Source organism: Oryctolagus cuniculus, chromosome 15 (genome assembly GCF_964237555.1).
Source record: "Oryctolagus cuniculus chromosome 15, mOryCun1.1, whole genome shotgun sequence".
Lineage (NCBI taxonomy): Eukaryota > Metazoa > Chordata > Mammalia > Lagomorpha > Leporidae > Oryctolagus > Oryctolagus cuniculus.
The window spans coordinates 40,962,864-40,986,190 of record NC_091446.1 but is presented as its reverse complement, the minus strand read 5'-3'; the positions used below and the strand labels follow the sequence as shown (position 1 = coordinate 40,986,190).

The following is a 23,327-nucleotide window of genomic DNA, read 5'->3' as shown; positions in this document are numbered from 1 at the left end:
TCTCTCCCCCTGTCATCCTGCCTTTCAAATAAAAAGTATTAGGGCAGGCATTTAGCCCAGCAGTTTAAGTCACCATTTGGAACACCTGGGTCTCATATCAGAGTGCCTGCTGTCCGGTTCAACTCCCAGCTACTCTGTTTTCAATCCAGCTTCCTGCTACTGTGCATCTGGAAGGCAGAAGACAATGGCTCAAGTACTACCCATGTGGTAGAATAGAATGGATTCCAGGTTCCTAACTTCAGCCTGGCCCAGACCTAGCTGTCATGGACATTTGGAAAGTGAACCAGCAGATGAAAGCTCTCTCATTCAAATTAAAATAAATAAACTTTAAAAATTTAACTTATTAACCATGCATATTTGTAATATATTAATAACTATAATGATTAATGTTATTTTATAAAATGATTTTACATTTTGAAACTTGATAGGGAAGACAAAACATTAGATGTCTTACTAATTGAATGTGATGATGAGTAAAAGAGGTTACTTCCAAAATGCATGGAAAATGGAGTTAAAAGATAACCTTATTTGGGGACTAACAAATTTTAATTCCATGCAGAGCTTTTTCATAATGTGAATTTCCCATGAACTTTTTAAATACTTCTGGTATATACAAAGTATTCAGCAGGAGGTTGACAGAGGCTGAGTGCTCAGAAAAGAGGCTAGCTGAACAACAGGCCCACCAGACCAGCACATACCCACTATTAGCCTGGTCAACCCCAAAGAAACCCTGTAACCAGGAGCACGTGGGAGCTCTAGAGTAAAAGTTTCTGGAGAGGCTCTATCTCACTATCTTTTGTTGTTTGTCCGAAGAAGAAGGAACATATGTGCGAAAAGAGGAGTCAGACTGTGTACAGGCACAGTGTGGGATCCCTGTGGACGTGGACGTGGACAGGCCAGGGGCTTTGTTGGATAAACTGAGAGCCTAGGAGAGAGGTCTGTGTCCAGAAGCCATGGTTCAGATTTGATTTGTTCCCTAAAGCTTCCTGTGCTGGAAGCTTTGTTCCTAATGAGACAGGTGGTCCCCTGAGAGGTGGGGCCTAGAGGGAGATGAGTAGGTCACAGAAACACCTCCTAGGGAAAGGATTAATGCCCGGCTCCTGGGAGTGGCTTAGGCATCATGGAACTAGACTAGTTACTAAGAATTCCAGTTGTTATAAAGCAAGGCCACTGCATGTGCTGGGCCTTTTTGCACACACATGCTTCCCCATCCACTTCTCTACCACATTGTCACACAGGCAGGGGGCCCTGGCCAAATGACAGCACCATGCTAGTCGGACGTTCCAGGCACCAGAAGCATGAGTCAAATAAATATCCTTCCTGTATAAACTGCCTAGTCTCAGGTGACAAGGTGCCAGATGGACACTTGGAAGCTGGGCACACAGTTGGACATCACTGATATCCAAAGAGCAGGCCTCCTCAGACCTCCGTGGGCAGTGCCTGTCAAGTGGCAGATTCAGCCTCAGCAGGCTTGGGTAGAGACTAAAATCCACATCTGACATGCTCACAGGGAGGTTTATTCTGGTCAAGGAACCATGATTTGAGTAGCAAGGTGTCCTGCAGGTAGGTGAAAGAGAAGAAAAATCAGGACTTGAGGAACCCAAGTGTCTAAGAAATCATTAGGAAAATAAGATACTATAAAGGAATGGAGAAAACATGGCCAGAAAGGTAAAGAGAAATCCAGGTAAGCATAATGTCCCTGAAGTCAAAGAATAAAAATAATAACACCATCAACCAGCTAAGACCTTAGGAAAACATGCACTGTGCCAGTCCTATATCAGGCTGCTCTAACAAAATAGACTAGGAAGCTTAAACACAAAACATTTATTGTCTCACAGTTCTGGAGGGTGGGAGCCTGTGATCAGGGTGCCAACACAGTCAGGTTCTGGTGAGGGCCCTCTTCCTGGTTTAGGGACAGCTGCCTTCTCACTAGGTGCTCACATGGCCTTGCCTTAGTGCCTGTGCTTGGTGGAGAGAGAGCTTGCTGTAAGAGTAATCTCATCTTAACGGGCTCTACCCCCGCGACCTCATCTAAATCGAATCACTTTTCAAAGACCCACCTCCAAATACCAACATCACATTGGAAGTGTTAAATAGAATTCACAGGAGATCATTCATTTGGACTGGGATCCTGCATGAAGCTCATTAAACCAAACCAAAATGGAGTTATTCATGGTAAAGGTCCATGTCCCCATGATGAACCCAAGTTGTTTATTTTATTTTCCATGAAAATTGGGGGAGGGGAGAGATTGAGAAGGACATGTGCCAAATCTCCAAACAGGCCAGATCTAATCAGCATGATTGGCACATCCCCTCTGCTTTAACCTTTGTAAGAAAAATAGCTTTGAAGCGACCAATCTACTTTTTGTTCTATGTTTCTGCTTTCCACACCCTTTTCAGTCTATAAAACCAAGCTCTTCTGCTTTGTTTATAACAACTTTCATTCCATTTTATGGAACATGGTATTGCCTGACTCTAGAACCATAAATAAAGCTGATTAAGACCCGTAAATTATTGGTTGTAATTTTGTCTTTTGATAGGTGTGAGGGCATAAATGTATAAATGTGGAGAGACACAACATTCGGTCCATATGCTGCCCCATGGGCTTTGGAGAGATGCCCATCAGGTGTCTGGCAGTGATTTCAGCAAAGGGTGTGATGACTGCAGGGCACACAGATTCCCCGAGACCCCTTTTGTGATTCTCCAGTCCGGACTCTCAAGCCCTTCCAATGGAAAAGTTTCCCCATTCAGGAACACTGATGCCCTGGTTTGGTAGAATTAATGAGTTTCAGGATACACATTGGAAACAGGAATTCCTGAAACAGGAACCCAGCTTCAGGCATGCACATCTTTAATGCCCAGTAATTTGCTGACAAAACAAAACAGCCCCCAGGGCTTGGAAGACTAAACCATCCATGTCTGAGGGCTCCAATCCCCCCTGCCAACTGCCAGCTTTTTCTCTCTGGGCAACCACCAATGTTACCTCACTTTGCAGACCTAGGGGAAGTTCCGTTACTGAAATGGAACGTAAGTGAAGATACAAATGCCTCTTATCCCTGTTTTCCCACAAGAAACTCAAAGAGAAGACACACAGCTTTCTAGGTCCACGCTCCCAGGCTGTTGTAGTGATCTCACCTGGGTCGCATTGCAGAAAAGCCTGAGTGAGCTGCTGGAAGGGAAGCCAGACCTGCAAGCTGCTCCCTGTATGACCGTTTCCTGCGGAGCTCAGCTAAATCACAGCGCTCCAGCCCCAAGCCATCGAATCCCCTCCTGTGGCCCCCTAGCCCTAAATCATCACAAGGTAACTTCAGAAAGTCATTGCAATCAGTATCAGTCTAGAGAAATGAGATTTTCCACAATGAAGTTTGATTTTCCACTGAAGTGCAAATCTAGATAAAAAGCAGGCACTGCCTTGTAGAGCCAATAATATTCTATTATTATGGTTGTAAGGCAAATCAAGGCAACAGGCCAAGTACAATGTCGAAAATAAGCTACCTTCACTTATAATAATTATGCTACTCTTGTTTATCCAGAAATCAGCTATGTGCAAAAGGGCTAAAAGCCAACAAAATCGAAATCCATGTGATTTATTCACAGGAGCACACCAACGTGTCTGACTCATTCACTCCTCCTCCAAAAAGAGTTCTGATGAGCTTAGTTATTTGTCTTCTAAAGCAGCAGCCAAAGGGGATGCAAACTCCAGGACGGCAGGGCTTTTGGTCGATTTTTAAATTTTATAACTGACAACATGAGAATCGTATGTACTTATGGTATTCCATGTGATATTTCAATATGTCTCCAGTGTGTAATGATCACATCAGGGTAACTGTTGTATCCATCACCTCAAACATTTGCCATCTTTTAATGTTGGAAGCAATCAAAATTCTACTCTCCTATTTTGTAATATATAATTAAGTGTTGCTAAACATAGTTACCCGACTACGGAACATTATAAGTTACTCCTCCTATTCATCTGCACCTCTCTACCCATTAATTATCCTCTCTCCATGAATCTTCCCCCGATTTTTATTGATTTTCTCCACTGATGTATGCCTAGTACTGAGGATAGAACGTCCATACCTATTGAACAGGGAGGGAACAAACCCTGCCACACCCTCTTAGCCCCAGCCCCTATGGACCGTGTCACAGCCCAGCTACTTCGCACTCAAGGCCCTAAGGACATCTGACCCTATCAAATGCTGTGACAGACTATTAAGTTATTTGAAAGATGGATATCTGAATAACTGGGGAGCTTCTTGTCGGGATGTAAATACTATCTGTGTGCTCTTGTTTCTGCTGGTTATTTGACAGGTACCCTGTTTTAGTGGTCAAGCTAAATGTCTACTTTGTTTCCTCTCAAACTGCACACTCCTTCAGACTTGTTATTAGAACAAATAGGTCAAACTAAGCTGAAAATTTGAAATTTGAGCTCAGTGCCTAGGCTCCATGCGTTGTTCCCTCCAAAGTGAATTTCACCTGGATTGGAACAGAGTATCTGAGTAATTGTTTCTAATACCTTGTGGTCATTTGGCTTGGTATAGGCACTCCTGGCATTCTAGTTTTCCATTTTTTAATTATAGCACTTCCTTTTGGATTAACATCTGTTAAGTTGTAGGAGTTCTACGGTCATCATGATACAGTATTTCCAGTAAAGGTCAGGACTCCACTAAATCCATGGTAAGCAAACCATTCCTACCAAGGCCTAACTCAAGAAAAATTCAAATGTTTAAGAGCTATGTTTGTTTATTTAATTAGAAATAAAAATAGCTCACTGAGCCCCATGGCGGGGAGAGACAGAATAGAAATATAGTCTTAGAGCACAGAATATCAACTTTAGTGAACACAAGAATGTCACCACATTTTAAATTGAGAAGTTCCTATCCAGGCATCTCTGAGCAGCAGTGAAGAAACTGGTCAGTTTTATGAGCTTTTATATTGTGTAGCAGTTCAGAATTCACAAAACAGTGCCAGGCAGTAGCTGCTCCCCGAAGGGCTCCTCACAGAACAGACTGCCATATTCCCACCATCCTAAATAACAAAACGCTAATTCACCCCACTTTCAAGAAGAGGGAAAAATAAAGAAACATTATTAAATACATACACCTAATATAAACATACACATAATGTGTAAATACATATACATAATGTAAACCATATCTTACTTTAGAAACAATAAAATAAGGAAAAAGGTACATGTTAGACTAGGAGAAAGCTAAGACTAGACTTCCAATTTTTGTTGTTGTTAAAGATTTATTTCTTTATCTGAAAGGCAGAATGATAGAGAAGGACAGACAGAAAACCAGATAATCCCCCAAGTGGGTCATGCTCCAAATGCCCACAAAAGCCAGATTAGGCCAGGAACTCCATCTGGGACACTCACATAGGTGACAGGGGCCCAACTAATTGAACCATCAGCTGCTGCCTCCCAGGTGCAACAGCAGGAAGCTGGATCAGAGGCACAGAGTAGCCACGACTCTAACCAGTTACATGGATATGGGATATAGGCATCCCAAGCAGAGGCTTAACCTGTTGTACCACAATACCTGCCCCTAGACTTCTAATCTTTTTTAAAAAAAATATTTATTTATTTATTTGAAAGTCAGAGTTAGAGAGAGGCAGGGGGAGAGTCAGAGAGAGAGAGAGCTCTTTATCTGCTGGTTCACTCCCTAGATGGCTGCAATGGCCGGCACTGGGCCACGGCAAAGCCAGGAGTCAGGGGCTTCTTCCAGTTCTCCCATATGGGTGGCAGGGGCCCAAGGACTTGGGCCATCCTCCACTGCTTTCCCAGGCCATTTGCAGGAAGCTGGATCTGAAGTGGAACAGCCGGAATGTGGCTTTCCCCACTATGCCACAATGCTGGCCCCCAGACTTCTAATCTTGATGTGACTTGTCCAATGTCACTCAATGATTTACCTGCAGACCTGGGGTAAAGATCTCTTCACTCCTTTAATGTAACTGTAAAGGGGCACCCAAGGTAGACACTATTGAAACAGGGATGAACAAGAGGCAACTCTTGGGCCTCTCCCCCACTCTCCACTGTGGAGGGCCTCTGTTCTCTGCTTGGGACACCACAGCAAGGGAGGCAGGCAGAGAGCACAAACAGCTCCCCTTTCTCAACAGGCTGGGCTGCCAGGGCGCTCTCAGCATGGAAGTCCCCTGTGTCCAGAGCACATTGCAAGCCTAGCCCAGGCGGGTCCTGGAGAGGACAATGCACCCCTGGGCCTCAGCAGCTGTTGTCCAATGGGAAGCAGGCACGTACAGCCACTGTGGAAGACAATATAAAGATACCTCAGAAAGCTGAAAATAGATCACTATAAGCTCAAGGAATCCCACTCCTGGGAATTTACCCAAACTAAATGAAATCAGCATATAAAAGAGTTATCTGGGGGCTGGTCCTGTGGCACAGTAGGTTAATCCTCTGCCTGAAGCACCAGAACCCCATATGGGGGAAGTTTGAGTCTCAGCTGCTCTTCTTCTGATCCAGCTCTCGGCTGTGGCCTGGGAAAGCAGTAGAGGATGGCCCAGGTGCTTGGGCCCCTGCATCCACATGGGAGATCCAGAAGAAGCTCCTGGCTCCTGGCTTCAGACCAGTGCAATTCCAGCCATTGTGGCCATTTGGGGAGTGAACCAGCAGATGGAAGAGCTTTCTCTCTGTGTTTCCCTCTTTCTATCTGTAATTCTACCTCTCAAATAAAGAAAATCTTTATTTAAAAAAATGAAATCCTGTCTTTCGCAACAAAACAGATACAACTGGAAATTATTATACTTAATGAAATATGCCAGTCCCCCAAAGACAAAAACTATATGCTTCCCCTGATCTGTACCAAAAAATTATGGGTACCAAAAAAATGTAACATATAATTGGGATTACATCAAATTGAGAACTTTCTGTACTGCAAAAGAAACAGTCAGGAAAGTGAAGAGGCAACCAACAGAATGGGAAAAAATATTTGCAAACTATGCAAAGATAAAGGATTAATAACCAAAATCTACAAAGGGATCAAGAAACTCCACAACAACAAAACAAACAACCCACTTAAGAGATGGGCCAAGGAACCTCAATAGACATTTTTCAAAAGAGGAAATCCAAATGGCCAACAGACACATAAAAAAATGTTCAGGATCACTAGCAATCAGGGAAATGCAAATCAAAACCACAATGAGGTTTCACCTCACCCCAGTTAGAATGGCTCACATACAGAAATCTACCAACAAAAGATGCTGGCGAGGATGTGGGGAAAAAGGGACACTAATCCACTGTTGGTGGGAATGCAAACTGGTAAAACCACTATGGAAGTCAGTCTGGAGATTCCTCAGAAACCTGAATATAACCCTACCATTCAACCCAGCCATCCCACTCCTTGGGATTTACCCAGAGGAAATTAAATTGGCAAACAAAAAAGCTGTCTGCACCTTAATGTTTATTGCAGCTCAATTCACAATAGCTAGGACATGGAATCAACCTAAATGCCCATCATCTGAAGACTGAATAAAGAAATTATGGGATATGTACTCTATAGAATACTATACTGCATAAAAAAAATTAAATCCGGTCATTTGCAACAAAATGGAGGAATCTGGAAAACATTATTCTGAGTGAAATAAGCCAGTCCCAAAGGGACAAATATCATATGTTCTCCCTGATCGTTGACAACTAACCGATCACCAAAAAGGAAACCTGTTGAAGTGAATGGACACTATGAGAAACAGTGACTTGAGCTTCAATGATTGTTTACAGCCCTTGTCTCTACTGTTGAATAAAGGGAAAGAATGAGAAAGGAAGGAGGAGGGGGATGGGAATGTAGGTGGGAGGGAGGGTAGGGTGGGAAGCATCACTATGCTCTTAAATCTGTGTATATGAAATACATGAAATGTGTTCACCTTAAAAAAATCTTTTTAGGCCGGCGCCGTGGCTCACTGGGCTAATCCTCCACCTTGCGGCACCGGCACACCGGGTTCTAGTCCCAGTCGGGGAGCAAGATTCTGTCCCGGTTGCCCCTCTTCCAGGCCAGCTCTCTGCTGTGGCCAGGGAGTGCAGTGGAGGATGGCCCAAGTGCTTGGGCCCTGCACCCCATGGGAGACCAGGATAAGTACCTGGCTCCTGCCATCGGATCAGCGCGGTGCGCCGGCCGCAGCGCACCGGCCACGGCGGCCACTGGGGGGTGAACCAACGGCAAAAGGAAGACCTTTCTGTCTCTCTCTCTCACTGTCCACTCTGCCTGTCAAAAAAAAAAACTTTTTAAATCTTTTTAAGAATAATGGCAGTTCATCCCTCTGAACTGCCATTGCTATGCAGCTTCATCACCAATATATCCTGTGGGAGGCAGGAAGAATTGAAGAGAAACATTTTAGAAATTGTTGATAGAATTTTATGAGACATCAAGCAATTATCAATGAAAGTCTTTCTACTTCCCTTATAAGTCCAAAACAAAAATTCCATATTCATACTCTGGTAGCAAAAAAAAAAAAAAAAATCCCAGCCTCTCTCAATGCATGTTTCCTATGAATGTACCCACAAATTGTTTAAAGAGAATAGCAGGAGTCCCAGCATGAGAGCCAGAACTATGAATAAAAAGCAGATGTGTCTAGGGCCAGGCCTTCAGGGACTCTCTGTGCATACAGGATCAAGATATCTCATGAGAAGTAAGCCACTCTAGGGAAGGATGAATTAAGACACACACACTTGGTTTCTTCCCAGGAATACTGGGGGAGGAAATGACAGCGGTTGGATTTCCTCAAACTGTAGTACAGGCTGAGCCACAGGAACATGTTTTATTATTTATTATAATAATAATAATTATTATTATTATTATAACTGCATGTGAGGTCTGGGGGAAAGCAGGTTACATGTTATCAGAACAACTTAAATTTTGTGGAAATATTTATTATCTTGGGCATATAAAACACTATAGGAAAAGAAAATACATATTCTCCAAATAACACTCCAAGTGTGTCACTTTTACATTCAAAAAGCTCCCACAGGGGCAGGTATTTGGTGTAGCTGTTGAGACAATGCTTGGAACACCCACATCCCATATGGGAGTGCCTAGGTTCCAGTCCCAGTTCTACTCTCCATTTCATCTTCCTGAAAATGCACACCCTGGAAGGCAGCAGGTGGTGGCTGAAGCGTTCAGGTTCCTGCCACTCCTGTTGGAGTCCCAGTTTGAGTTCTGAGCCCCTGGATTTGGCCTGTACCAGTCATGGCTGTTGCAGCTATTTGGGGAGTGAACCAGCAGATGGAAGATTCTCTCTCTGTCTCTCTCTCTCTCTCTCTGCTTTTCAAGTAAAATGAAAAAAAAAATCCACAGATCAATCAGGCAATCTACATTTAAAAAATTCAAATCCTTTTTACTTAGCTATTGTCCTTTTGGGGAACTAACAGAAGAATATGAACTAAATTATGGAAAATTTTCATATCCTAATGATGTTCACAGCAAGGCCATTTGTGACATATAAAAAAAAAAAACTATGGGCCAGCGCCGCGGCTCACTAGGCTAATCCTCTGCCTAGCGGCGCCGGCACACCGGGTTCTAGTCCCGGTTGGGGCGCCGGATTCTGTCCCGGTTGCCCCTCTTCCAGGCCAGCTCTCTGCTGTGGCCAGGGAGTGCAGTGGAGGATGGCCCAGGTGCTTGGGCCCTGCACCCCATGGGAGACCAGGGAAAGCACCTGGCTCCTGGCTCCTGCCATCGGATCAGCGCGGTGCGCCGGCCGCAGCGCGCCGGCCGCGGCGGCCACTGGGGGGTGAACCAACGGCAAAGGAAGACCTTTCTCTCTGTCTCTCTCTCTCACTGTCCACTCTGCCTGTCAAAAAAAAAAAAAAAAAAAAAAAAAAACTGTGATTCCTACTTCCTAACTGTATACCTCACTGCCAGGTCCTGTGGCCACCAAGTCTTGATACACAATGAAACAAGGCTTGACTTCGACATAAGGTTCAAGAAAGACAAGGTATATACAAGAACTTAACAAGCATTTGTAAGTCCATCTACTGCTTGAAAAACATAAAAATACAACCATCTCGTATTTGGGAGAAATAAAGTGAAAGTGGAAAAATCAAGGGCTTTCAACGTACATATACACCTAGGTTTTGAAAAATCACCTGTGCAGTGAACCTTGAACTAGTACAGTTGCTACCACTCTGTCACAGAGGAACTCCTGGGTAAAACAGCCTGCACCTGTTCTCTGCTCCTACCCGTAAGCCATAATGTGCCAGACTACAGCTTAATAGAAACAGGAAACAAGTATGATCACTGCTTGATTTGCATTTTGTGAGTAATAAGGAGAATGCAGCCCATGTAGTAAGTGCCAGGAAAATCAAGCACTGAGTAAATGGAAGTATTATTCTTATCATGATTATTGTTATTAAACAAACAATTCATACATGTATGGCCACATAGAGCTTATATAAAGTGCACCCAGTTCCTACAATGATCCTGTAAGAGAAAAATGAGGTTCACAGAAGCTGGTCATCTGTCCAGGTCCATACTGCTCACAAGAGCTGGCATTAGAGACCTGACTGCCATGGGAGGCCTTTCCCCATGGCAGTGCTCTCTGAGTCATGATGATATCTTCTAGCCTTCTCTCCAGCATGGACATTATAGTTAAGTTCCAATATCTAGTTTACCCAAAATGGTTAATCTGGAAATTGACACTGCTGGTCCCTTTGTAGGTGATGGATAGGTTTAGGGAAAGGGCAGAGACCCAATTCTTACCAACAACTTGAAGAAGAATCTTCTGGAAGCCCCAGGGATTGGTTCCCTTGCTGCTGAGGAGACATGGAGATGTCATCTCTGTCTTCCACATACAGTTCCTGTCTTAGACTGACTCTCTAAACTGCTGTAGCCATCTTGGGCCCACAAGGAGAAGGAATCAGGTTGAAAATGAGATCAATATATGGCCACACAGAGCCAAGAAAATCAGAAAGAAGGAAACCCAGAGCGCAGACGTTCTACTCCTGGACTTCCTACTACATGAGGGAATTCTTGGCCTTATGATTGAAACCAGGCCAAGTCCATCTGAGTCCCTTACACCCAAAAATATCCTGCTGGATATATTATCTACTCACGCCACTCACATATCAGACCCGGTACTCATAGTCTATCCCTATGCAGCAGCTCCCTATCTTCACATATGGAGCTTTGTAAGTTCACAGTAGATCTAATTTTGACTTTCTGAATCCTACATGGGCAGAAGAAAAAAGGAGACAATGATATGTCCAGCTGTACAAAGAGAATATGTTGCTGGTTTTCCATCATGTGGCTAACTATAGAAACAGGCGACACCACACTGAGTCCCACTGAAACTTCCGGCCCTGCTCCCACGACCCCCACCCACACAAGTCATAACACAGCTTCACATCTGGAAGCCTGATGATCTTCAGCTGCCTCTCTCTGCCCAGAGAGTGTTATTCTCACACAACCAAGAGGGAAGAAAGAGGGAGGAGAAGGAAGTGGGGATTTCATCAGGGAATGGAGTCTTTTCTTCCCAGGGCAATACTGATGATTTTGCTAAAGCATCCAAAGTTACCCAGGCAATGTGTTACTTTGCCAATTCACACTTCAAGTTCTTTTTCAAAAACTATAGGTAAAGGACCCGCATTATGGGACAGCGGGTTAAGCCACTGCCTGCAAGACCGTATCCCATATGGGTGCTGGTTCAAGTCCCAGATGCTCCACTTCTGATCCAGCTCCCTGATAATGCACCTGGAAAAGCAGCGGAAGGTGGTCCAAGTGCTTGAGGCCCTGCCACCCATGTGGAAGACCGAACTTCCTGGATCCTGGCTTCAGCCTTGCCCAGTCCCAGCTGATAACAGCAACTGGGGAGTGAACCAGTAGTTCAAAGATATGTGTGTGTGTGTGTGTGTGTGTGTATCTCCCTCTGTAACTGTACCTTTCAAATAAAATAAATAAATCTTTTAAAAAAAAACTACAGAAAAATGTAATCTGTTTAACTGCTCTTTGACAGTGGTTTATTGAGATACTGAGCTTCATTGTACACAAATACCAGGGAACCTTTTCTAACTTCCCCTTCAACCATGCACATTTGATCTGCAGCCTTCTAAAGTTTAGACCAGTCCTTAGAGCTACCGGGCACCATCCTCCACTGAGAAGTAGGCCTTGTCAATACCTAGCAATGTCTCTGATGATTTTAGCCTCAACTTTGATCACCTTATTTCCCATAAGATTCACCTCCAATCCATTTCAGTCATGTATTCCCAAAGCCACACCATCAACCTATCATCACAGGTGCCAGCCACCACTTCTAAAATCTACAGTTGTTGTGACAATTAAGCATCCTTCTCTATCCCAAGCTTCTATCCTCCACAAGTCTCCACCTCCCTAACACCTATTGAACCTGGTTTTCTTTTTTTTCTTTTTGAAAGATTTATTTATTTATTTGAAAGTCAGAGTTACATAGAGAGATAAGGAGAGGCTGGGTGGGGGGTGAGGGGAGGGAGGGATGGAGAGGGAGAGAGAGAGAGGTCTTTCATCCTCTGGTTTACTCCCCAAATGGCCACAATGGCCAGAGCTGCACCAATCCGAAGCCAGGAGCCAGGAGCTTCTTCCAGGTCTCCCACATGGGTGTAGGAGCCCAAGGACTTGGGCCATCTTTTACCGCTTTCCCAGGCCATAGCAGAGAGCTGGACTAGAAGTGGAGCAGCCAGAACTCGAACTGGCACCCATATGGGATACCAGCACTGCAGGCAGCAGCTTTACTTGCTATGCCACAGTGCTGGCCCCAATGCACCTGGTTCTCAACCACCTTGAGTTCTTAGGACTTTTGTTGCTCTACTTTCTCCTATTCCATCAGCTGGTCCTGCTCTTTTCTTTTTTCTTAGAACTAGAACTCATGGTTCTTTTGTTGGCACCTTCACCCAAGCTACCAATCCCAAATTCCATATCAATTCAACCATTTCCACTCATATAACTGGTAAGGGAAGTTCTGCAAGAGAAAATTGTTCAATCTTGCTGACTAATGGTGCAACACAATTGTGAATTCCAGCAGAAACTAAGGGCCTACTGTGACTCAGTAACAATATGCTTTGCCTGCTCCTTGTGCACACTGGTGATTTGAAATCTTTTGTACTATTTATCCCCCTCATTTTCAGCAGTACAGAAGATGGCAAACAGCTCTGCATCCTTGTGCTGTCACTCAGCTCTGTAACCTCTGGAAAGTGGCTTAACCACTCTGTGTCATTTGTAAAATTGGAGAATAATTCCATTCCACAGAGTTATGATAAGGATTTATCAAGCTACATGCATGAAAGTATTTTTAGCAATGCTTGGAATATAGAAAGTTTCCAAACTCGTTGGCCACCACTTTATAAGGAGAATTGAGCTGGGCTGGGGTTTTTCTCATTTCCTTTCATTCTACTTATTCCTCCAGTTTCTCCATATCCACATGCATCCTTACCTCTTTTCTATTTACTCTCTTCAGTCAGTATCCCTTCTTTTCATTTTATATTTTGAACCTAGGCCTTTCCACTGCATCCTTCTTAGTCTATAAATTTACTTCAGTTTCTCTCCTCTTGAAAGCAAGAGAAAGAATGGAAGGAAGAAAAGAAGGGAAGAGGAAAAAAAGAGCAGGGAGGAAAATCTCCCTCTAGCTTTCCCACCCTTTATGACTACTACCAACTGTTCCCATCCCTTCACAAACCCAGTCTCTTAGGAACCAGTCCACACTGCTTTTTCCCCACTCTTCTTCCTATTCCCACCTCAGTGCAGTGGAATGTGCTTCCTGCCTCCCTTGTACACCACGCAAGCTGTTGTTGACAGTGATCACCAATGGTTCCCAACTGCCAGTTTTTACTCCACTACCCTTAATTAACCAACCTGTCTGTGGCATTTGTCACTGTTGACCTCTCCCATTCCTGAAACCCTTCCCTGAAATTCCACGATAGGCTGTCCTTCCCCACGGACCCCTGCTTCCTCCTTTCTTGCACTCCATTCTCCTCCTACGCTGCTCAAGATTATGCAGCATCATTTATTAAATTATTCAATGAACATATCAAACACTTGCCATTGGTTCAGTTTTCTGTTGCTTACAATAGCATAGACTGGGTAAGTCAGTAAGAAAAGAGATTCATTTGGTCTCACAGTTCTGCTCCAAGGTCAAGAGGCCACATTTAGTGATGGCCTTCTTGCTGGCAGACTCCTGAGTACTGCAGGGCTGCACATGGTGAGAGACAGGGAGTAAGCAAGAGATCCAGCCAAACTGGTTCTTTATAGCACACCTACTCTCCAGATAAAACATTAATTCATTCATTGCATGAATGGATTAATCCATTCATAAGGGCAGAACACTAATCAACTCTGAAAGGTATCACCTCTCTTTTCTTTAATATTTAATGAATGTAGTCATCAGTGTATTACACAGATTAATCATTCTTGACTGGACAAGCTCCAGAGGAGCAACTGGATCCTTAAATATTCACCAGTGCTTCCACCAAGTTAATTTTCACTCTTACATCCAAATAGACCTAAGCAGTTGAAAACATAAGAAAAATAAGAGCGTGTATTAACTGAGAAACCACATACAAACCAAGGAATATGGAGAGAGGATTTTTTAAAGGTTGAAGGGGTGGGGCGATGTAAGAGTTGGGAACAAAGTTTGTCACACTTCACATACTAATAGCTCCAATCCACTTAAATGCTGACCAGTTAAAAGTAGGCCTTCAAGTACAGGGTGTGGATAGAGTTTAATCTGGTTGGACAACACTTTACCTAGGACTTAAGTCCTTCACAATAAAATGAATACAGAAGCAGCTTCGTGTTCTTCACTTTGCCTTTCATAACTGCTGTGGGTTAAGATGGATTCCACTTAAAACCAACCTCCTACAGATCAGTGGAACTTTTCTAGCCAACCACACACCATACCCACCACCCCTCACACCTTGACATTAGTCAGATTTAAGCCAATAAGGAAAGACTTTAGCCTCACACCTAGGTTATGCCAGGAGAGCTGGCTAGAAGGCGATGTTGGTACTGAAGTACAGTATTTCTGGCTTGTTGTTCCAAGTATGTACAACACGTAGCACTGCTGAATAGGTAAACATGTGCAGAGGGGAAGATGAGGTGTGGGCTTATAGAAAGAGTCAAATGGAAATCAAAAGGACTTTCTATTTCAGAGTGCCCTTATCTTTCTTTGTAGAGGTTATCCAATAGTTTTGTTAATTACATTGTGTACTTCTGAGTTCATTCCCGAGCTGTTGTGTTGTAATTTTTTTCTGTTTTGTAGATCCAAGCAATCTCAGGTACTAAAGGATCACATTGATTGGGATCACACAACAGAGAACAGATGGACAAGAGGACTTTTGAAATAGTTATTGCTGGAGACCACTGTGCGCATAGAATATCAGGACAAATGCTGCCATTACTGTTAATATCAGGGTGGTAAATTCTTGCTATAAATGCAACCTTGGGTAGTTTGAAGGGGTAATCCAGAGGGAAATGAAATGTCAAGAAAAATACTCCAATGTGATAGAGACTGTCATTTGGCCCCATATTAGCCTGCCAAGGGAACAGATCATCTCCAACAGGACCTGCTGAACACTGTGCTGCGGCGGGGGTGGGGGTCCTGGGCCAGGTCACTCAATTCCTTGTAAATTCTCTTTAGAGTCATAGTGGGAGGTGGGTAGCAGGGACCCAGCTACCCCCAGCAGTGATGGGGGTGGGACAGGGAAGGAATGAGCGGGCCTGAGGCTGACTTGGGATTGAGGTTGGCAGGAGAGGACCAGGAGTTGGGGTGGTGCAGGTTCAAAGGGATAGGCTGGAAGCCAGGACTCACTCAGCCCCCGGGCCTGCTACAGCAGTCCAAGGTCTCACCTCTCATTATCTCATAATGGGGACTAAGTTTCAATATGATTTGTCAAACCAGACAAACCATAGCAGATACCATCACAGCTGCCCAGATCAACAAAGTAGGAACAGCTGAAGCACTAGTCAAAGGGCAGTACTCACAGTATAGACACAACAACACAGACATATGAAGGGAGTCCTCTGAAACTGTGCAATGGCAGTAATACTGGAAACAAAACACACTCCTGGGGCCGGTGCTGTGGCATAGCAGGTGAAGCTGTCACCTGCAGTGTCAGCATCTGATGTGGATGCTGGTTCGAGTCCTGGCAGTTCCACTTCTGATCCAGCTCTCTGCTATGACCTGGGAGAGCAGTGGGAGATGACCCAAGTCCTTGGGCCCCTGCACCTGCGTGGGAGACCTGGAAGAAGCTCCAGGCTCCTGGATTCAGATTGGGCCAGCTCTTGCTGTTATGGCCATCAGGGGAGTGAACCAGCAGATAGAAGACCTCTCTCTCTCTTTCTCTGCCTGCCTTTCTGCAACAGTTGGCCCTGTTAAAAACTCCAACACACAGCAAGATTATTCCAGCAAAAAAAGAAAGGTGCAATGACCAAGACATGACCTGGGTATAGCATGAGCACAGAAGGTTATTCTCCTCAATTCTTTGATCTATTTCATTCCATTCTTTCACTTTCCCCCAGGTAATTAGAGCCAAACTTCTGATTTCAATGGAGTCTATTAGCTCCTTATACACACTTTGGATTTCTTACCTAGAATACAAAAATGCCTGTCAAATATGTCTATCACAGGTCCTTCAAGGCACCAAGCACCAAGAATATAAATAAAAATATTACCCTGAGTCATTCACTGTATTTCCCATCTGCACTGCTTCTCCAAACCTCTAGTTGGTCACTTTCTTGAGCCTTCCTTCAAATTCCATTCAGAAACACTTATCTGAAACACGAGGTAATTTTATTACCAATCCCCCACTCCCATCCTGCTCCTCTGTTTCAAAGCTGCCCAGGCAAAATCAGGCATTCTTAGTGTGGTGTGCAAGATCCTAAAAGCCCTGGCTCCTGCTGCTCCTCTGATGGTATCCAGCGCTCTAGCCACCCACAAACCCCTCGCACACATCAGCCCCACCACAAACTCTGAAGAATCAGGCAGTGCTCTCACCCCGGGGTACTTCCCCACCTCAGTGCCTTTGTACTTACTGTTCCTACTGCCTCGTGAATCTCCACATTTCGTCCATGGTTGGGCCAACCTAGGTCACACTAAGTGGCTCTGGTTCTGAACTCCCATAGCAAGTGGTCATTCACCCTTCTCTGTCACGCTTTATTAATAAATAATAATAAAATAATAAAAGTTAAGCAGGCTGGTGGCTGGAGGAGATGCTATGCCCTTGCAGCAAGGTGAGAGGAGCCTGCTGCAGCCCGTGTCACTGGTGATATTTTACCTGAGGGGGAACCTTGTGGACCACGCTGATTTTGAGTTCGTCCTGGAGGCTGGGCAGGGGGGCAGTGTGCCCACCTAACCCCGTGAAGGGAGAGCACATTTCTTTCTCCCCATCCTCCCACAAGGGCACCCAGTAACTAGCAGAGAGAAAACGCCATCTTAGGAAGACAAGTAGAAGCTGCAGCAGCCCAGTTGCAATGCGGGATTTTATCAAACGGATAATTCTGCAATCCCCGCTGACTTTGAGTCTGGCCTAGAGGGCTGGCAAGGGGCAGGATGCCCACTTAGGCCTGTGAAACCCTCCCCTCCCCCAGTTCTATCAAGGCACCCAGGTTCAACCAGCCAAGGTGGAGCACCAACTTCTATAAGGTAGGCACCTGGCTCTGGGAACGCCTCAGCTCTCATGGGACTAAGAGCAGATCCCTGCTTCCTGTGACTGTGGGAGCTCTGCACGCTATGACTGTGGGGATTCTGTGATGGTGCAATAGGGCATGGGATGTGGCTGGGTCTCTGGGCAATCACTGTGTCTGACTTCAGGGGCTCAGAGTTCCCTGAGTGCCTATGGTGGGTCACCACGGACAGTTCCACGCTCACACTGAAGAACTCACAGAGCCTCTGGTGGTTCATGTACCTGTGTGGGTGGAGTGTATAGCCACTATGGGCTCACTCTGGGCAGTTGGTTCACCTTGGCAGAGGGGGTGAGGCTGTGATTATGCCAGCAGACACAATCATACCTTCCCCCACCTGCCAACCACAGAGTCTACCATGCCAAAATAGCGTGTCACTCTAGACTCTTGCCTTACCCTCAAGCACTGGCTAGAGCTCCCCGGCCCCACTCAGCACATGCTTCTGGTATCTGCTGAGGGAGCAGACACTCCACTAAGCCACAGAGGTATATTTCAAAGAGAACTGCCCTCAGGAAAAAAAAAGTGTTTCTATAGATGCCTAAAAATAAATGCATAGATACAAGAAAAATGAACAAGGGAGATAATATGAATTTATGAATTCCCAAAAGGAATACAATATTTCAATACTAGAATGTGAAGATGAAGAGACTGATAAAATGCCTGAGAAGGAATTCAAAAGAATGATCATAAGATTACTGAAGGGGTCAGCACTGTGGCATAGCAGGTAAAGCCACCACCTGTGGCACCAGCATCCCATATGGGCACTAGTTCATGTCCCAGTTGCTCCACTTCCAATCCAGTTCCCTGATAATGGCTTGGGAAGGCATTAGAGGATGGCACAAGTGCTTGGGCCCCTGCATCCATGTGGGAGAGCTGGAGATTGTTGGAACTCACAGTGAGTTTGGCAAAGTTGCAGGATATAAAATCAACACTTAAAAATCAATATCCTTTATATACAAAAACAATGCCATGGCTGAGAAAGAGCTTGTAAGATCAGGCCCATTCATGATAGCTACAAAAAATTTAAGTACCTGGTATTAAAGTTAACCAATGGCTGGCGCCACAGCTCACCAGGCTAATCCTCCACCTGCGGTGCCAGCACCCCGGGGTTCTAGTCCCAGTTGGGGCATTGGATTCTGTCTTGGTTGTTCCTCTTCTAGTCCAGCTCTCTGCTGTAGCCTGGGAAGGCGGTGGAGGATGATCCAAGTGCTTGGGCCTTGCACCCGCATGGGAGACCAGGAGGAAGCACCTGGATCCTGGCTTCAGATCAGCGCAGCGCGTCGGCCCTAGCGGCCATTTGGGGGATGAATCAATGGAAGGAAGACCTTTCTCTCTGTCTCTCTCTCTTACTGTCTAACTCTGCCTGTCAAAAAAAAAAAAAAAAAAAAAAGTTAACCAAGGATGTGGAAGATCCCTACAATGAAAATTCCAAAGTATTAAGGAAAAAATAGAGGAAGACACCAAGAAATGGAAAACTCTTCTATGTTCCTAGATTGGAAGGATTAATATCATCAAAATGTCCACACCATCCAAAGCAATTTACAGATTCAATGCAATCCCAATCAAAATACCAAGGATGTTCTTCTCAGATCTAGAAAAAAATGACCCTAAAATTCAAATTCATATGGAACCACAAGAGACCCCAAATATCTAAAGCAATTCCTAAACAATAAAAATAAAGCTGGAAGCATTACAATGCTTGACTTCAAAACATATTACAGGGGCTGCCGCCACGGCTCAATAGGCTAATCCTCCGCCTGCGGCACCAGCACACCGGGTTCTAGTCCTGGTCCGGGCGCCGGATTGCCTGGTCCCCGTTGCCCCTCTTCCAGGCCTGCTCTCTGCTGTGGCCCGGAAGTGCAGTGGAGGATGGCCCAAGTGCTTGGGCCCTGCACCCCATGGGAGACCAGGAGAAGCACCTGACTCCTGCCATCGGATCAGCGTGGTGCGCCGGCCGCATTGCACCAGCCACGGCGGCCATCAGAGGGTAAACCAACGGCAAAAGAAGACCTTTCTCTCTGTCTCTCTCTCACTGTCCACTCTGCCTGTCAAAAAAAAAAAAAACCATATTACAGGGTAGTTATAATCAAAATACCCTAATATTGACACGTCTACCAATGGAACAGACTAAAAATCCCCGAAATTAATCCATGCAACTATAACCAACTAATCTTTGACAAACAAGCTAAAATCACTCCCTGGAGAAAAAATATACTCTTCAACAAATGGTGTTGGAGAAATTGGATCTCTGTATCAGAAGTATGAAACAAGAGCCCTACCTTACACCCCGTATAAAAATCAATTCACAGTGGATCAGGGATCTAAATCTCAGACCTAAAACCATTCAATTACTACAGGAAAATATGGCAGATACATTGCAAAGCATTGGCATAGGCAAAGACTTCTTGGATAAGACCCTAGTAGCACAGGCTAAAGGCAAAAATAAATAAATGGGATGTCCAGCCAGGAAGGTGGCAAGAAGAAGCCCCTGAAACAGCCCAAGAAGCAGGCCAAGGAGATGGATGAGGAAGATAAGGCTTTCAAGCAAAAACAGAAAGAGGAGCAGAAGAAACTTGAGGAGCTAAAAGTGAAGGCGGTGGGGAAGGGCCCCCTGGTCACAGGTGGAATTAAGAAATCTGGCAAAAAGTAAGCTGTTCCTTGTGCCTGAAGTGATGATGCCCTTGATTGCATTCCTAGCTAAACATCTCGATTCCCGGCCATAACATCTTATGGCACCCATAGTTAGAATGAAGTGTTAAGAGTTAAGTGTTATCTTGGAGCCTGTTGTAGATTTACAAATAAAATTTTGTAAAAAGGGGAATAGACCCCACTTTACTGTAAAAAAAAAAAAATAAATAAATGGGATTACATCAAACTAAGAAGCTTCTGTACAGCAAAGGAAACAACAAAGTAAAGAGGCAACCAACGGAATGGGAGAAAATATTTGCAAACTATACATCTGATAAAGGATTAGTATCAAGAATATATAAAGAGTTCAAGAAACTCAACAACAGAAAAATAAGCAATCCAGTTAAGAAATGGACTAAGGATATGAAAAGACATTTTTCAAAGAATGAAATACAAATGGCCAACAGACACATAAAAAGTTGTTCAGGATCATTAATCACCAGGAAGATGCAAATAAAAACCAGTTAGAATGGCTATCACCCAAAAGTCAAAAAATACCAAATGCTGCCTAGGATGTGGTGAAAAAGTACTCTAATGCACTGTGTGAATGTAAATTAATACAACCACTATGGAAGACAGTATGGAGCGGAGATTCCTCAGAAATCTGAAAGCAGATCTACCATACGACCCAGTCATCCCACTCCTGGGAATTTACTCAAAGAAAATGAAATCAACATATGAAAATGTTGTCTGTTGGGGTCGTCATTGTAGCATAGCAGGTAAGCCACCACCTGTGATGTGGCATCCCATATGGGCACTGGTTCGAGACCTGGCTGCTCCACTTTTGACCCAGCTTTCCACTAATGTGCCTGGGAAATGAGTGGAAGATGGCTCCAAGTTCATGGAAAATGTGTACTACAAAAAAACTCTGCATAGATTCCAAAAGCTTTTGCACTAAGTTTATCTTTTAATTTCATTTTTCCACGAATATTTTGGAGTCTCCCCCATAGAAGAGGCCCAAGAGATTTCTATTGGGTACAGTGTTTTTAAAGGAAAAATAAAACCTTGACTGACTTCCCTCTTCTCTGACCACACTGGGCTAATCTCCATCCTTTCTCAGATATTCACTCATACTCCCATTCTTTGACAGGTATACACAAGCAAATGTGAAGGAAATGTAAAATTAAAATATGAAAAGTAGGGGTCAGCATTGTGGCATAATTGGTTAAGCTGCTGCCTGCAACACTGGCATCACATATGGGCTCCAGTTCAAGTCCCAGCTGCTGCCATTTCTGATCCAGTTTCCTGCTAGTGTACCTGGGAAAGCAGAGGAAGATGGCCCAAGTGCTTGGGGCCCTGCATGCACATGGGAAAGTTAGATGAAGCTCTCGGCTCCCAGCTTTGGCCTGGCCCACCCCTGGCCATTGCAGCTATTTGGGGAGTGAACAAGCAGATGAAAGATTTTTTTTCTCTGTCTCTCTGTAATTTTACCTTACAAATAAACAAAATAAATCTTAATATGAAAAATTAACTTCATTAACCCAAATGTACACTGGGTTACCTTGAGAATAGAAAACAGTACCCAACCTAGCACTGCTATTGCCAGAATTTTATCTTTGATCCATCTCATTTCTCTATCTCTGCCTCGAGGGAGACATTGGACTTGATTCCACACTCTACATCGATAGCTCCCAATCTATATTTCTTGGTCTGAATATCAACCTTCTCTCATGGCTCTGTTCCCAAGCCAGCAAGGTTATAAATTAGACTGAAGTCTTCCCTTGGTCTTTCAACACAAATGCACAGAGCAACTACAAACAATTAGCAGTTGCCAGAGCATAAATCAAATCTAGCAAGGAAAGGACAGCTGAACTCCAACACATGTGGTCGAGTCGTTAACAAACTTGTTTTAGCCAAGAAACCCTCTGTTCAAACAAAATGTGACTCAGAAACACAATATGCAAAATTAAGAATAACACATCTGTTCAGGTTGCAGAAGTAGCCAACAGAAAGGAACCCTCAGCTGGAAGCTGGACCCCCTCCCACTATCCACCCACTCTGCGTATGCCCTGGAGCAGCCCCTGAGGGCTCCTTGAAACCTCCAGAGGACTGCAAAACAATTCAAACACTGCTGATCACGATCCATGAAAATGTTTTCTATACATTTTTACACTTTTTAAATAAAAAATAAACAGTTAAAATAAAACTGGAGAAAGCTAATTAGTAGGTGAGAATCTCTATGAGAGTTAAAAATGACAAATAACAAATGTCAGAGGTATATATTGTGGTACAACAAGTTAAGTCATTGCTTGGGACACATGCTTTCCATCTCAGAGTGCCTGGTTCAACCCAGCTACTCTGTGCTTCAGATCCAGCTTCCTGTTAATGTGCCTGGGAGGCAGGGAATGATGACCCAAGTATTTAGTTCCAGTCACCCACATAGGAGACAAGGATGACGGTTTTAGCTCTTGGCTTTGGCCTTACCCAGACCTGACTACTGTGGGCATCTGCAGATGAAAGATCTCTCCCTGTCATTCTACTTTTCCAACAAGTAAATCTTCAAAACACACACACACACACAATGTCATTAAATGCAAGGTCAGTTCTAAGGAGTCCACAAAAATCAGTCTTTTTTAGGTCCTATGTCAATCATCTCATCACATAAAGTTGACAATTCAATCTACTTAAGGAAACATAATAAACAAGGCTACAGCTATAAGTTACATTAGAGGAAACAGATTGTTTGAGAGTCAGATTATTGTCTTCAACAAATATACTATATGATGCCACAATAATCAAAAACATGAAACAAGTTTGTTAATTAACTTGTTGGTTGCAATTATATCAGCTTGATTGAACTGGTTTTGACACTGTATAAACATAAGCTTAGTGAATTCCTTGGGGAGTTAAAAAAAAAGTTAGTGAAAATTCACTCAACTATTGGGAAAGCTTCTCACATAGTGAATGGGCACTATATAGAGAAAATACTAAAAAAAATTAAGAAATGGGGAAAAATACATCACTTTTAATCTTTGTGTATATGTG

The 23,327-nt window shown here is 44.0% G+C and overlaps 1 protein-coding gene and 1 pseudogene across 1 annotated transcript; one reads left to right on the top strand and one right to left on the bottom strand.

The window, feature by feature from the left end:
* Nucleotides 1-13,399: 13,399 nt before the first annotated feature.
* On the bottom strand, nt 13,400-20,116 carry LOC127484146 (ubiquitin-conjugating enzyme E2 D2-like; annotated as a pseudogene).
* LOC127484147 (translation machinery-associated protein 7-like) lies at nt 20,110-20,304 on the top strand. Its single transcript, XM_051823410.2, has one exon. The coding sequence runs from the start codon at nt 20,110-20,112 to the stop codon at nt 20,302-20,304; it is 195 nt and encodes a 64-aa protein (XP_051679370.2).
* The last annotated feature ends 3,023 nt before the right edge of the window (nt 20,305-23,327 follow it).

Coding starts and splice junctions, on each gene's coding strand:
- LOC127484147 (XM_051823410.2), top strand. CDS start 20,110: ATGTCCAGCCAGGAAGGTGGCAAGAAGAAGCCCCTGAAACAGCCCAAG.